This window comes from Macaca nemestrina, chromosome 20, assembly GCF_043159975.1.
Source record: "Macaca nemestrina isolate mMacNem1 chromosome 20, mMacNem.hap1, whole genome shotgun sequence".
NCBI lineage: Eukaryota > Metazoa > Chordata > Mammalia > Primates > Cercopithecidae > Macaca > Macaca nemestrina.
This window is the reverse complement of record NC_092144.1, coordinates 56,008,035-56,020,504: the sequence shown is the minus strand read 5'-3', so window position 1 is coordinate 56,020,504 and position 12,470 is coordinate 56,008,035. Positions and strand designations below refer to the sequence as shown.

The 12,470-nt window shown below is 49.1% G+C and overlaps 1 protein-coding gene across 3 annotated transcripts in view; it reads right to left on the bottom strand.

The window, feature by feature from the left end:
* MEIOSIN (meiosis initiator) overlaps positions 1 to 12,470 on the bottom strand; it is a 40,210-nt gene that overhangs the window by 14,940 nt on the left and 12,800 nt on the right. For all 3 annotated transcript variants that reach the window (XM_071087169.1, XM_071087167.1, XM_071087168.1), the window contains exons 4-5: positions 10,199 to 10,328; positions 741 to 852 (exon numbers count right to left, since the gene is read on the bottom strand). In XM_071087169.1, the coding sequence (XP_070943270.1) occupies positions 741 to 852; positions 10,199 to 10,328 (242 nt within the window). The remainder of the gene's footprint in view (positions 1 to 740; positions 853 to 10,198; positions 10,329 to 12,470) is intronic.

The window sequence follows — 12,470 nt, the reverse complement described above, 5'->3', positions numbered from 1 at the left end:
AAACAACAAAAAAACAAAAAAACCCACAAATAAATAAATAAAATATGCTGGCAGAATGCTAGAAGATGAGGCTGGGGAGGTTTGGCAGGGACTAGGAAGGCAGGGATGAGATCCCAAAGGGCTTCCAGCATCAGGCTATGGAGGGAAGTGAAGAAGATGAAAATTACTGAGGGATTTATGCCAGGGGAAGGTCATGATCAGATTTGTTTATTTTATTTATGTATTATTATTATTATTATTTTGAGACAGAGTCTTGCTGTGTCGCCCAGGCTAGGGTGCAGTGGTGTGATCTCAGCTCACAGCAACCTCCGCCTCCCAGGTTCAAGTGATTCTCCTGCCTTAACCTCCGGAGTAGCTGGGATTACAGGTGCCCGCCACCACGCCCCACTAATTTTTATATTTTTAGTAGACACAGGGTTTCGCCATGTTGGCCAGGTTGGCCTCGAACTCTTGACCTTAAGCGATCCGCCTGCCTTGGCCTCCCAAAGTGCTGGGATTACAGGCGTGAGCCACTGTGCCTGTCCTGTTTCTTCTGCCTGGCTGGGCTTCCCTGAATCTCCTACTGTCCTGAAGGCCCAGCTCCAAGGCCCCTCTTCTCTGAGTTCCCATGGCATCTTGCATATCTTTCTGACTTTGTTTCCTATACCAGGCCTTGATACAAGGGTCACTCAGTATCCCTGATGGCTGGAACAACACTTGGCACATCGCAGGCACCAAGAAACACTGGCTGAACTACTTACCCGCAAGTCCACCTTCCCCAGTGGTGGTGTGGCATTTGAACAAGGCCTTGGCGGCATCGATGTTTCTCTGGAGGTACTGAATGTACTGCAGGACATGCACCAGAATCTCCTTCTGCCTCAAAAGAAAGACACGGTTGGCCGGGCTCACGCCTGTAATCTCAGCATTCTGGGAGGCCGAGGAGGGCAGATCAACTGAGGTTGGGAGTTTGTGACCAGCCGGACCAACGTGGAGAAACCCCATTTCTACTAAAAATACAAAAATAAGCCAGGCATGGTGGTGCATGCTGGTAGTCCCAGCTACTCAGGAGGCTGAAGCAGGATAATCGCTTGAACCTGAGAGGTGGAGGTTGTAGTGAGCTGAGATCTTGCCATGGCACTCCAGCCTGGGCAACAGAGCAAGACTGTCTCAAGAAAAGGCTGCAGAGATGGAGCAGCAGAGTGAGAATCTCCTGGTGCAGTTTTTGGCACACACTCCCTGGCGTCTCGCCTGGCTCCTCGCTCATGCTGTATTATTCTCTATCTGCAAAGCCCTCGTCTTCTCCCCATGAACTCCCTCACCAGCTTCTCCCCCTCTGAGCCTCTGCACAGTGGTCTCCTCTTCCAGAAGTGCCACCTCTCTGCCCCCTCACCCAGGCTGGGTCAGCTGTTCCCTCCTGCGCTTTTTTTGTTTTTTGGAGACAGAGGTTTGCCCTTGTCACCCAGGTTAGAGTGCAATGCGCGATCTCAGCTCACTGCAACCTCCACTTCCCGGGTTCAAGCGATTCGATTCTCCTGCCTTAGCCTCCCAAGATGCTAGTATTATAGGCATGCACTACCACGCCTGAGTAATTTTGTATTTTTAGTAGAGATGGGATTTCACCATGTTGGTCAGGCTGGTCTTGAACTCTTGACCTCAGATGATCTGCCCGCCTCAGCCTCCCAAAATGCTGGGATCAAGCTTGAGCCACCTCACCTGACCCCCTCCTGCACTCTTGTGACACCCTGGGCCTACCTCCATGAAGGCACTTGCCATACTGTTTTATAATCATCCATCATTCTCTGCCACTGACCATGAACTAGTGAAGGGTGAGACTAGCAAATTGGTTTCTCATCCCAAGCACACAGAATTGAGAGGTCACTAAACCAGGCATTGTCGAAGGAATGAGTCTCCCCAAAGCACCATGAAGGATGTCTCCTGCCCCACAGGCATCATCCATGCAGCCACCAAATACCTCCTGAGTTGGTACTGGAGTCACAAAGCTAAAAGAGACTATGACTGACTAGGGGCCAGGTGTGTCAGGGTAAACTGGACATGCTTTTTTTCGACTTCATGGAGCTTACAATCTAGTGAGAGCAACACATCTTAATAAACTCACCAATTATCGAAAATGATCGACTGTGTGATAAGCATTATAAATAAAAGAGTATAACAAGGGGTTCCAAAATTAGGGTGTCTGAAAAGGCCTCTCTGAAGAACTAGCACTTAAACTGAGACCCAGGCCGGGCGTGGTGGCTCATGCCTGTAATCCCAGCACTTTGGGAGGCCGAGGCGGGCGGATCACTTGAGGTCAGGAGTTCAAGACCATCCTGGCCAAGATGGCGAAACCCAGTCTCTACTAAAAATACAAAAATTAGCCAGGTGTAGTGGTGCACGCCTGTAGTCTCAGCTACGTGGGAGGTGGAGGCAGGAGAATCACCTGAACCCAGGCGGTGGAGGTTGCAGTGAGCCGAGATCATGCCACTTCACTCCAGCCTGGGTGACAGAGAGAGTCTGTCTCAAATAAATAAATAAACTGAGATCTGAAGAGTAGAAGGAGTTATTCTGGGGAAATGGTGAGGGAAGAACACCAGGAAGTACTTTTCGAATCAAACTGGAACCCTAGAAAAATAACACAACAGCAATCATCTTCCCAACTCCAAATCAGAAAACATGGTCTGATGAAGGGACTCATGTGAAGCTGTTGTATAAAACACAGACAGTCGGCCGGGCGCGGTGGCTCAAGCCTGTAATCCCAGCACTTTGGGAGGCCGAGATGGGCGAATCACGAGGTCAGGAGATCGAGACCATCCTGGCTAACACGGTGAAACCCCGTCTCTACTAAAAAATACAAAAAAAACTAGCCGGGCGAGGTGGTGGGCGCCTGTAGTCCCAGCTACTCGGGAGGCTGAGGCAGGAGAATGGCGTAAACCCGGGAGGCGGAGCTTGCAGTGAGCTGAGATCCGGCCACTGCACTCCAGCCTGGGCGACAGAGCGAGACTCTGTCTCAAAAACAAACAAACAAACAAACAAACAAAAAAACACAGACAGTCACTGAAATGATTCAGCGTGGTCCACAGAAGGAAGCTATAATCTAACTCTGTGATCTAAGAGACAGAGGTGACTCAGCAGAGAGGACACTGGTTTTGGAGAACCTGGGGCCAATCTGCCACTTTCCGGCTGTGTATTGGCAACATGGCATTTTTAGTTCTTTGAGCCTCGTTTTTCTCATCTGTGTCATGGGAATGAGGATATTAATTCCAGCTCAGATGATTGTCATTAGAACTAAATAAATTAGGGTATGTGAAATCACCCAGCAGAGTCTGCGTGATAAGCATTATAAATAAAAGAGTATAACAAGGGATTCAAAAATGGCCTATATTGCCAGGCACGGTGGCTCACGCCTGTAATCCCAGCACTTTGGGAGGCCAAGGCAGCCGGATCACTTGACCTGAGGTCAGGAGTTCAAGACTAGCCTGGCCAACATGGTGAAACCCTGTTTCTACTAAAATACAAACACTGGCCAGGCGTGGTGGTTCACGCCTGTCATCCCAGCACTTTGGGAGGCCAAGGCGGCTGGATCACCTGACCTGAGGTCAGGAGATCGAGACCAGCCTGGCCAACATGGTAAAACCCTGTCTCTACTAAAATACAAAAACTGGCCGGACGTGGTGGCTCATGCCTGTAATCCCAGCACTTTGGGAGGCTGAGGTGGGTGGATCACCTGAGGTCAGGAGTTCAAGATCAGCCTGGGCAACACGGTGAAACCCTGTCTCTACTAAAAATACAAAATTAGCCAGGCATGGTGGCACATGCCTGTAATCCCAGCTACTCGGGAGGCTGAGGCAGGAGAATCGCTTGAACCTGGGAGGCAGAGGATGCAGTGAGCTGAGATCGCACCATTGCACTCCAGCCTGGGCAACAAGAGTATATCTCTGTCTCGCCAAAAAAATAAATAATAATAAATAAAATAAAAATAAAATAAAATACAAAAATTAGCCGGGCGTGGTGGGGCGTGCCTGTAATCTCAGCTGCTCGGGAGGCTGAGGCAGGAGAATCACTAGAACCCAGGAAGCAAAGGTTGCAGTGAGCTGAGATTACAGGCATGAGTCACCACACCTGGCCTCAGTCTTTTTAAGCTTATTATCTCTCATACCAGGTTTTGAGCACATGGTTGGCACTCGATAAGAAAAAGTCCTTATAAACCATGAAGTAATATATAAATGTTACTTATTATTACTAGTATAAAGGTTTTATGTAGAAAGCAATTGGGCATCATCCCAGATTTCAAGACAGAAGCCTCAGTAATTGCAACTTCAGGAAGGTTAGTTTGGAGGCTACACCAGAGTCTGAACTCTCAAAGACCTTCTGAAGGTAAGATCAACAGGTCCTGTAACTGTCCCAACCAAGGGGGCTCATTCAGTCATTCAACAAACATCTATCGAGCCTTGAGTGGCAGAATGGTTGAAGGGAAGAGCCTTTGGAGTGAGATACATCTGACTCTCTCTCTCTTTTTTTTTTTTTTTTTTTGAGACGGAGTCTCACTCTGTCGCCTGGGCTGAAGTGCAGTGGCCGGATCTCAGTTCACTGCAAGCTCCGCCTCCCGGGTTTACGCCATTCTCCTGCCTCAGCCTCCCGAGTAGCTGGGACTACAGGCGCCCACCACCTCGCCCGGCTAGTTTTTTGTATTTTTTAGTAGAGACGGGGTTTCACCGTGTTAGCCAGGATGGTCTCCATCTCCTGACCTCGTGATCCGCCCGTCTCGGCCTCCCAAAGTGCTGGGATTACAGGCTTGAGCCACCGCGCCCGGCCGACTCTCTCTCTTTTAAGACAGGGTCTTACTCTGTTGCTCAGGCTGGAGTGCAGTGGTATGATCTCGGCTCATTGCAACCTCCACTTCCCAGGCTCAAGCTATCCTCCTGCTTCAGCCTCCTGGGTAGTGGGTACCATGGCCGGTTAATTTTTGTATTTTTTGTAGAGATGGAGTTTTGCCACATTGCCCAGGCTGGTCTTGAACTCTGAAACTCTAGCAATCTGCCTGCTTCAGCCTTCCAAAGTGCTGGTATTACAGGCATGAGCCACTGTGCCTGGCCACATCTGAATCCCTCCCTCTCTCTCTCTGTCTGTCTCTCTCTGTATTTTAACTCTGTGCCTGTGGGCGATGTGACTATTCTCTGCACTTCAGTTTCCTCAAACCAAAGAATGAGCATAGCCATACATCTCTCACAAGCCTTGTGGGAGAGTTAAGTGAGAGAAATGTATCTGAGACACTCAGCACTCAAGACCTGACACGTAGAACTCTCACTAAGTTGGGAACAGTTGTTACTGCTCTCTGCTCTATGCTAGGCCCTGTGGGCAAGGCGGACAGAGATGTCTCCTTTATGGCTCTCGCTGAACTCCACCTAAAGGAGGTCGGAAACAAGGAAGTAACTGCAGTGATACACTGCAGGTGTTCATGGTCAGAGGGAGAACCTACAGGATCAGATGGGGCAGGGGGCAATTCACCAGCCAGAGTGGTGAGGAAGGACGCTCTGAATCGAAGCTGCACCTCAAATCTCTAATACAGGAGAGGCAATTCATCACAGCTCCCGCTATGGCACGGAGCACCGGACTGAGCATGTCCCATGGCCCCGGGACGCGGGTTGTCTGTGGAGCTGGATCGCATGATGCAGTTGAGGGAAGGATGAAGAGGGAGGAGAAGAGGGGTTCTGAAGACAGCAGAGGATACATGGTAAATAAGTAGGCTGAGGCCTGGGGAGAATTCCAAGAGATGTGGCCATCAAGTCATTTATGAAATGTTGCCAGTCCCCTGACGAGACTGCCATTCCTCGAGGGCAGGGACTGTGTCGTAGTCATCTCTGGCTCCCCAAGGGCTATTCCAGCACCTGTGTATGCCAAAAACTCACATTCCTCAAATATTTTTAGCACCATGATGGACTGCATAATGCATCCCCCCAAAGTTCCAAAGATGTCCATGTCCTAGTCCCTAGAACCTATGAATATGTTGCCTTGTATGGCAGAAAGGACTTTGCAGATATGAGATATGATTGAGTTAAGGATCTTTTTTTTTTTTTTTTTTGAGACAGAGTCTTGCTCTCTCACCCAGGCTGGCGTGCAATGGCGTGATCTTAGATCACTGCCACCTCTGCCTCCTGGGTTCAAATGATTCTCCTGCCTCAGCCTCCTGAGTAGCTGGGATTACAGGCATGCGCCACCACTCCTGGCTAATTTGTTGTATTTTTAGTAGAGACGGGGTTTCACCATGTTGGCCAGGCCGGTCTCAGACTCCTGACCTCAGGTGATCCACCCGCCTCAGCCTCCCAAACTGCTGAGATTAGAGGCATGAGCCACCGTGTCTGGCCGTGTTAAGGATCTTGAGATGCCATGATTATTCCTGTTTATCTGGGTGGGCCCAGTGTAATCACATATAATCTTATGGAGGCAGGAATGTCAAAGGCAGACAAGGCAATGTGACAACAGAAGTGGTAGGACAGGAAAGAGATTTGAAGATGCTTCCATGCTGGCTTTGAGGGACCATGATGAGTCAAGGAATGCAGGCAGCCCCCAGAAGTTGGCAAAGAGAAAGGAAACAAACTCTCCAAAGCTTCTAAGAGGAACCAATCCTGCTGACAACTTGACTTTAAACCAGTGAGACCGGCCAGGCGCAGTAGCTTATGCCTGTAATCCCCGCACTTTGGGAGGCCAAGGTGGGCGAATCACTTGAGGTCAGGAGTTTGAGACTAGCCTGGGCAACATGGTGAAACCTTGTCTCTACCAAAAATACAAAAAATTAGCCGGGTGTGGCAGTGGGTGGCATGAGCCTGTAGTATCAGCTACTTGGGAGGCTGAGGTGGGAGGATTGCTTGAGCCTGGGAGGCAGAGGCTGCAGTGAGCTGAGGTCAAGCCACTGCACTGCAGCCTGGGTGAGAGAGTGAGATCCTGTCTCAAAAATAAAACAGAACAAAACAAAAACAAAACCTAAAAACCCCAAAACAACCAAACAAGTGAAAAAGCCACTGAGACAGATATTGGACTTCCGAACTCCAGAACTATAAGAGAATAAATTTGGCTGGCCACGGTGGCTAACACCTATAATCCCAGCACTTTGGGAGGCCAAGGAGGGTGGATCGCCTGAGGTCAGGAATTTGAGACCAGTCTGACCAATATGGTGAAATCCTGTCTCTACTAAAAATACAAAAAAAAAAAAACAAAAAAAAAACAGGCGTGGTGGCGTGTACCTATAGTCCCAGCTACTCGGGAGGCAGAGACAGGAGAATCACTTGAACCTGGGAGGCGGAGGTTGCAGTGAGCCGAGATCGCATCACTGCACTCCAGCCTGGGCAACAGAGCGAGACTCCATCTCCAAAAAAAAGAAGACAGAATAAATTTGTGTTGTTTTAAGCCACTAAAGTCTGGGGTGATTTATTACCATAGGAAACTCAGGGATTTAATACAGCTTTTATATATAAAGCACCTACTAGTGAGAGAGATTTAGGAGAATCCATGTGACCCGGTAGTTGACAGATGTGGTAGGCAGGATAACGGTTAGGGTTAGGGTCAGGGTTAGGCAAATCTGTCCCAAACACCCACTCCTCTGAACCTCTCTAAAGGCAAGTCACACACTCTAGCTGGGATCAGTTTTTCCTGTGTTTAAATCTTTTTTTTTTTTTTTTTAGACAGAGTCTTGCTCTGTTGCCAGGCTGGAGTGCAATGGCATGATCTCAGCTCACCACAACCTCTGCCTCCTGGGTTCAAGTGATTCTCCTACCTCAGGCTCCCGAGTAGCTGGGATTACAGGCATGCACCACCACGCCTGGTTAATTTTTTGTATTTTTAGTAGAGACAGAGTTTCTCCATGTTGGTCAGGCTGGTCTCAAACTCCCGACCTCAAGTGATCCACCTGCCTCGGCCTCCCAAAGTGCTGGGATTACAGGCAAGAACCACTGCGCCCAGCCAAATCTTTTTTTTTTTTTTCCTTTGAGACGTAGTCTTGCTTTGCTGCCCAGGCTGGAGTGCAGTGGTGTAATCTTAGCTCACTGCAACCTCCACCTCCCAGGCTCATGTGATTCTCATGCTTCAGCCTCCCAAGTAGCTGGGATTATAGGCGCATGCCATCACAGCCAGCTAATTTTTTTTTTCTTTTTTTTGAGATGGAGTCTGGCTCTGTTGTCCAGGCTGGAGTGCAGTGGCGCAATCTCGGCTCACTGAAACCTCCACCTCCTGGGTTCAAGCAATTCTCCTGCCTCAGCCTCCTGAGTAGTTGGGATTACAGGCACATGCCACGATGCCTGGCTAATTGTTTTGTATTTTCAGTAGGGATAGGGTTTTACCATGTTGGCTAGGCTGGTCCTGAACGCCTGACCTTAAGTGATCCACCAGCCTCGGCCTCACAAAGTGCTAGGATTACAGGAGTGAGCCACTGCGCCCAGCTAATTTTTGTAGTTTTAGTAGAGATGGGGTTTTACCATGTTGGCCTGGCTGGTCCTGAACTCCTGACCTCAGGTGATCCACCCACCTCGGCCTCCCAAAGTGCTGGGATTACAGGCATGAGCCACCATGCCTGGCCCCTGTGTTCAAATCTTCATCTTCCTGACCAGATTCTGAGTTCCCAGAGGATGAGCACTGTGTCTCAAATTTCCTTGCCTCTCCCTATTGTAACAGAACAGCTGCCTGCATCCAACAATCTTTCATAATGCCTGATGAATGAATGAGTAGATGAATGCATGAGAGGAAACAGAGCAGGAAAATATCCTACCAAGGCTTCAAGATCTGAATTTCATATTAAGGTACTCCCACTGGGCACAAGGTGTTAGCTTAGCACTATATGCATTTCTGGAGTAGCCTATGAGGACGCAGAGGGAAACCTTACCTATTCCTGCCTAATAGAGATGATACCCATAGGTCACAAAACAAGGTGCTAGAGGGGAAACTGACGTTTACTTGAGGCATGCTATGCACTGGGCCTGTCATAGCTATATTGTCATTTTGGTCTCACAGTGTCTCTGGGTAGCAAGAGTCACCCAGGGTGGAGTGCAGTGGTACAATCTCGGCTCACTGCAACCTCCACCTCCCAGGTTCATGTGATTCTTGTGCCTCAGTCTCCTGAGTAGCTGGGACTACAGGCACCCACCACCACACCCGGCTAAGTTTTGTCTTTTTTTTTTTTAATTTAATTTTTTTTGAGAGGGAGTCTTGCACTGTTGCCAGGCTGGAGTGCAGTGGCATGATCTGGGCTCACTGCAACCTCTGCCTCCCGGGTTCAAGCAATTCTCCTGCCTCAGCCCCCCAAGTAGCTGTGACTACAGTTACACGCCACCATGCCCAGCTAATTTTTGTATTTTTAGTAGACATAGGATTTCCCCATGTTGGCCAGGATGGTCTCGATCTCTTGACCTCATGATCTGCCCACCTCAGCCTCCCAAAGTGCTGGGATCACAGGCATGAGCCACAGCATCCGGCCTAAGTTTTGTCCTTTTTAGTAGAGATGGTGTTTCGCCATGTTGGCACGGCTGGTCTCGAACTCCTGACCTCAGGTTATCCGCCTGCCTCGGCCTCCCAGAGTGCTGGGATGACAGGCGTGAGCCACTGCATCCGGCTCCAAGAGTTCTTTTCCCTTGTTTGACAGTTGAGAAAACTGAAGCTTAGAAAGTTGGCCAGGCACAGTGGCTCACGCCTATCATCCTAGCACTTTGAAACTGTCTCTACTAAAAATACAAAAATTAGCTGGGCGTGGTGGTGGGCACCTGTAATCCCAGCTACTCGGGAGGCTGACGCAGGAGAATTGCTTGAACCCAGAAGGTGGAGATTGTAATCAGCGGAGATTGCACGCCAGCCTGAACAACAAAGCGAGACTCCCTCTCAAAAAGCAAAAAAGAAAAAAGAAAAAAAGAAAGTCTGGGTAGCCTGAGGAACTGCCCAGAGTTCTGCAGCTGTGAAGCTAGAGGGCTCAAACCCATGGCTATTTGATTCCTGGAACAATGATCTTTGTGCTATCTCTATTTCCCCAGCCCGGTTTCTCCTGTCTCCTTTGCAAAAAAGCATCCTCCAGGCACCTAGTTATGGGATCACAGACTCCCAGAAATTCCCGTTCAGAATAGCCCCATTCCCATTTGAATGCTGCCACTGAAAGGATCTGTCTAGGTTTCCCAGGAGAGGGTGACCCAGTTGCTGCTATTTAAAGACCTGCCTCCCAAATCTGGCCCCTCTCCTCTAGTCCCTGTACCTTTGTGAGCTTCTTGGTCCCCGTCTTCAGGGCTATGGGCAGCAGCAGTGCCAACTCTTGCAGCTTGCTAGTGTGGTTTTTCCTCTGCTTCTTGTTTGGGGACAGGAGCTGGTTTTGGTTCCTCTGATTCCTGTTTGGGGACAGGAGCTGGTTTTGGTTAGGACATCCAAAACTGAATTCCACATCTAACCCACAAACCTCCTGTCTGTGTTACCCATTTTAGGGCTGCCTGCACCCTACCCTGGACACTCAAGACAGAATCCCAGGCATCACCCGTACTTGTTACGTTCCCTTAGCCCTTAATCAGTCAGTCACCAAATCTAACCCACTCCTCCTCCATCGCCTTCTCTTCAACCTCACAGCCCTGCCCTAGTCCATGTGTTAACATCCCAATAGTTCACTCAACCCTGCCATTTGGCCTCTTCCACCCCTACTTTCTGCTAGAGTCAGGGTGACCTTTCTGAAACACAAATCTGACCACGTCACTCTCTTGCTTCAAACCTCTCCATGTCATCTCATTGTTAAGGATCAAGTTTAAGTGCCTAATGTGAGTTGGGTGCAGTGGCTCATGCCTGTAATCCTAGCACTTTGGGAGGCTGAGGCAGGAGAATCCCTTGAACCCAGGAGGTAGAGGTTGCAGTGAGCCAAGATTGTGTCACTGCACTGCAGCCTGGGAGACAAAGTGAGACTCTGTCTCAAATAAATAAATAAATAAATAAATAAATAAATAAATAAAATACAAAAATTAGCCAGGCGGGGTGGCAGGCACCTGTAATCCCAGCTACTGGGGCAGGCTGAGGCAGGAGAATCTCTTGAACCCGGGAGGTGGAGGTTGCAGTGAGCCAAGATTGTGTCACTGCACTGCAGCCTGGGAGACAAAGTGAGACTCTGTCTCAAATAAATAAATAAATAAATAAATAAATAAATAAATAAAATACAAAAATTAGCCAGGCGGGTTGGCAGGCACCTGTAATCCCAGCTACTGGGGCAGGCTGAGGCAGGAGAATCTCTTGAACCCGGGAGGTGGAGGTTGCAGTGAGCTGAGATCGCACCACTGCACTACAGCCTGAGCGGCAGAGTGAGACTCTACCTCAAAAAAGAAAAGTTCCTAACGTGGCTTATTTGCATCCTGCCCCCGCTGACCATTCTGGCGTCCTCTCTTGCTTCCTTTGGCTCTCTCCCATCAACTGATTCCACAGGATGGGTGAGGTGGCTCTGCTAAGGCCCCTGCGCCCTGGTGCTCACACACCTCTGATCACTTCACCAGGCTGTCACCTGTGTTGGGGGCACCACTGCACCCCTAGCACCTAGAACATGGTCTGGCATATTGTGACAACTCACTGTGTATTTGCTAAGTGAATTAATAAATAAGGACATGAAATAAGTTGTGTTGGCTGGGCGCGGTGGCTCACGACTGTAATCTAGCACTTTGGGAGGCTGAGGCAGGTGGATTACTTGAGCTCAGGAGCTTGAGACCACCCTGGCCAACATGGTGAAACCCCGTCTCTACTAAAAATACAAAAAAATTACCCGGGCGTGGTGGTGGGCACCCATAACCCCAGCTACTCAGGAGGCTGAGACAGGAGAATTGCTGGCTGGCTAACTTTTTTATTTTTTGTAGAAGTATGCTCCACCGGCCGGGTGCAGTGGCTCATGCCTATAATCCTAGCACTTTGGGAGGCCAAGGCGGGCAGATCACAAGGTCAGGAGTTCGAGACCAGCCTGGCTAATATGGTGAAACCCCATCTCTACTAAAAATACAAAAATTAGCCGGGTATGGCGGCGGACGCCTGTAGTACAGCTACTCAGGAGGTTGAGGCAGGAGAATGGCATGAACCCGGGAGGCGGAGATTGCAGTGAGCGGAGATCACGCCACTGCACTCCAGCCTGGGCGACAGAGCAAGACTCCATCTCAGAAAAAAAAAAGTGCGCTCCACCACCTAGGTAGCACATGGCTATAGTTCCAGCTACTTGGGGGGCTGAGGTAGGAGGATCACTTCAGCCAGGGAGGTCGAGGTTGCAGTGAGCTGTGATCACCCCATTATACTCTAGTCTGGGTGAAAGAATGAGACCCTGTCTTGAAAAATAAAACAAAAACACCAAGAACAAATACAGCCCCTTGTTCTGGAGATTACAGTATATTTGGGGCTAAGGTAATTAATCAAATTGTCACACAAACAAAATTGCAAGTAAGACCAGAAAAAGCTACATAATTTACTGGGTTAACGGGCCATTGTAAACGAAAATATGGAGCCTCTTATTCAAAAATTGA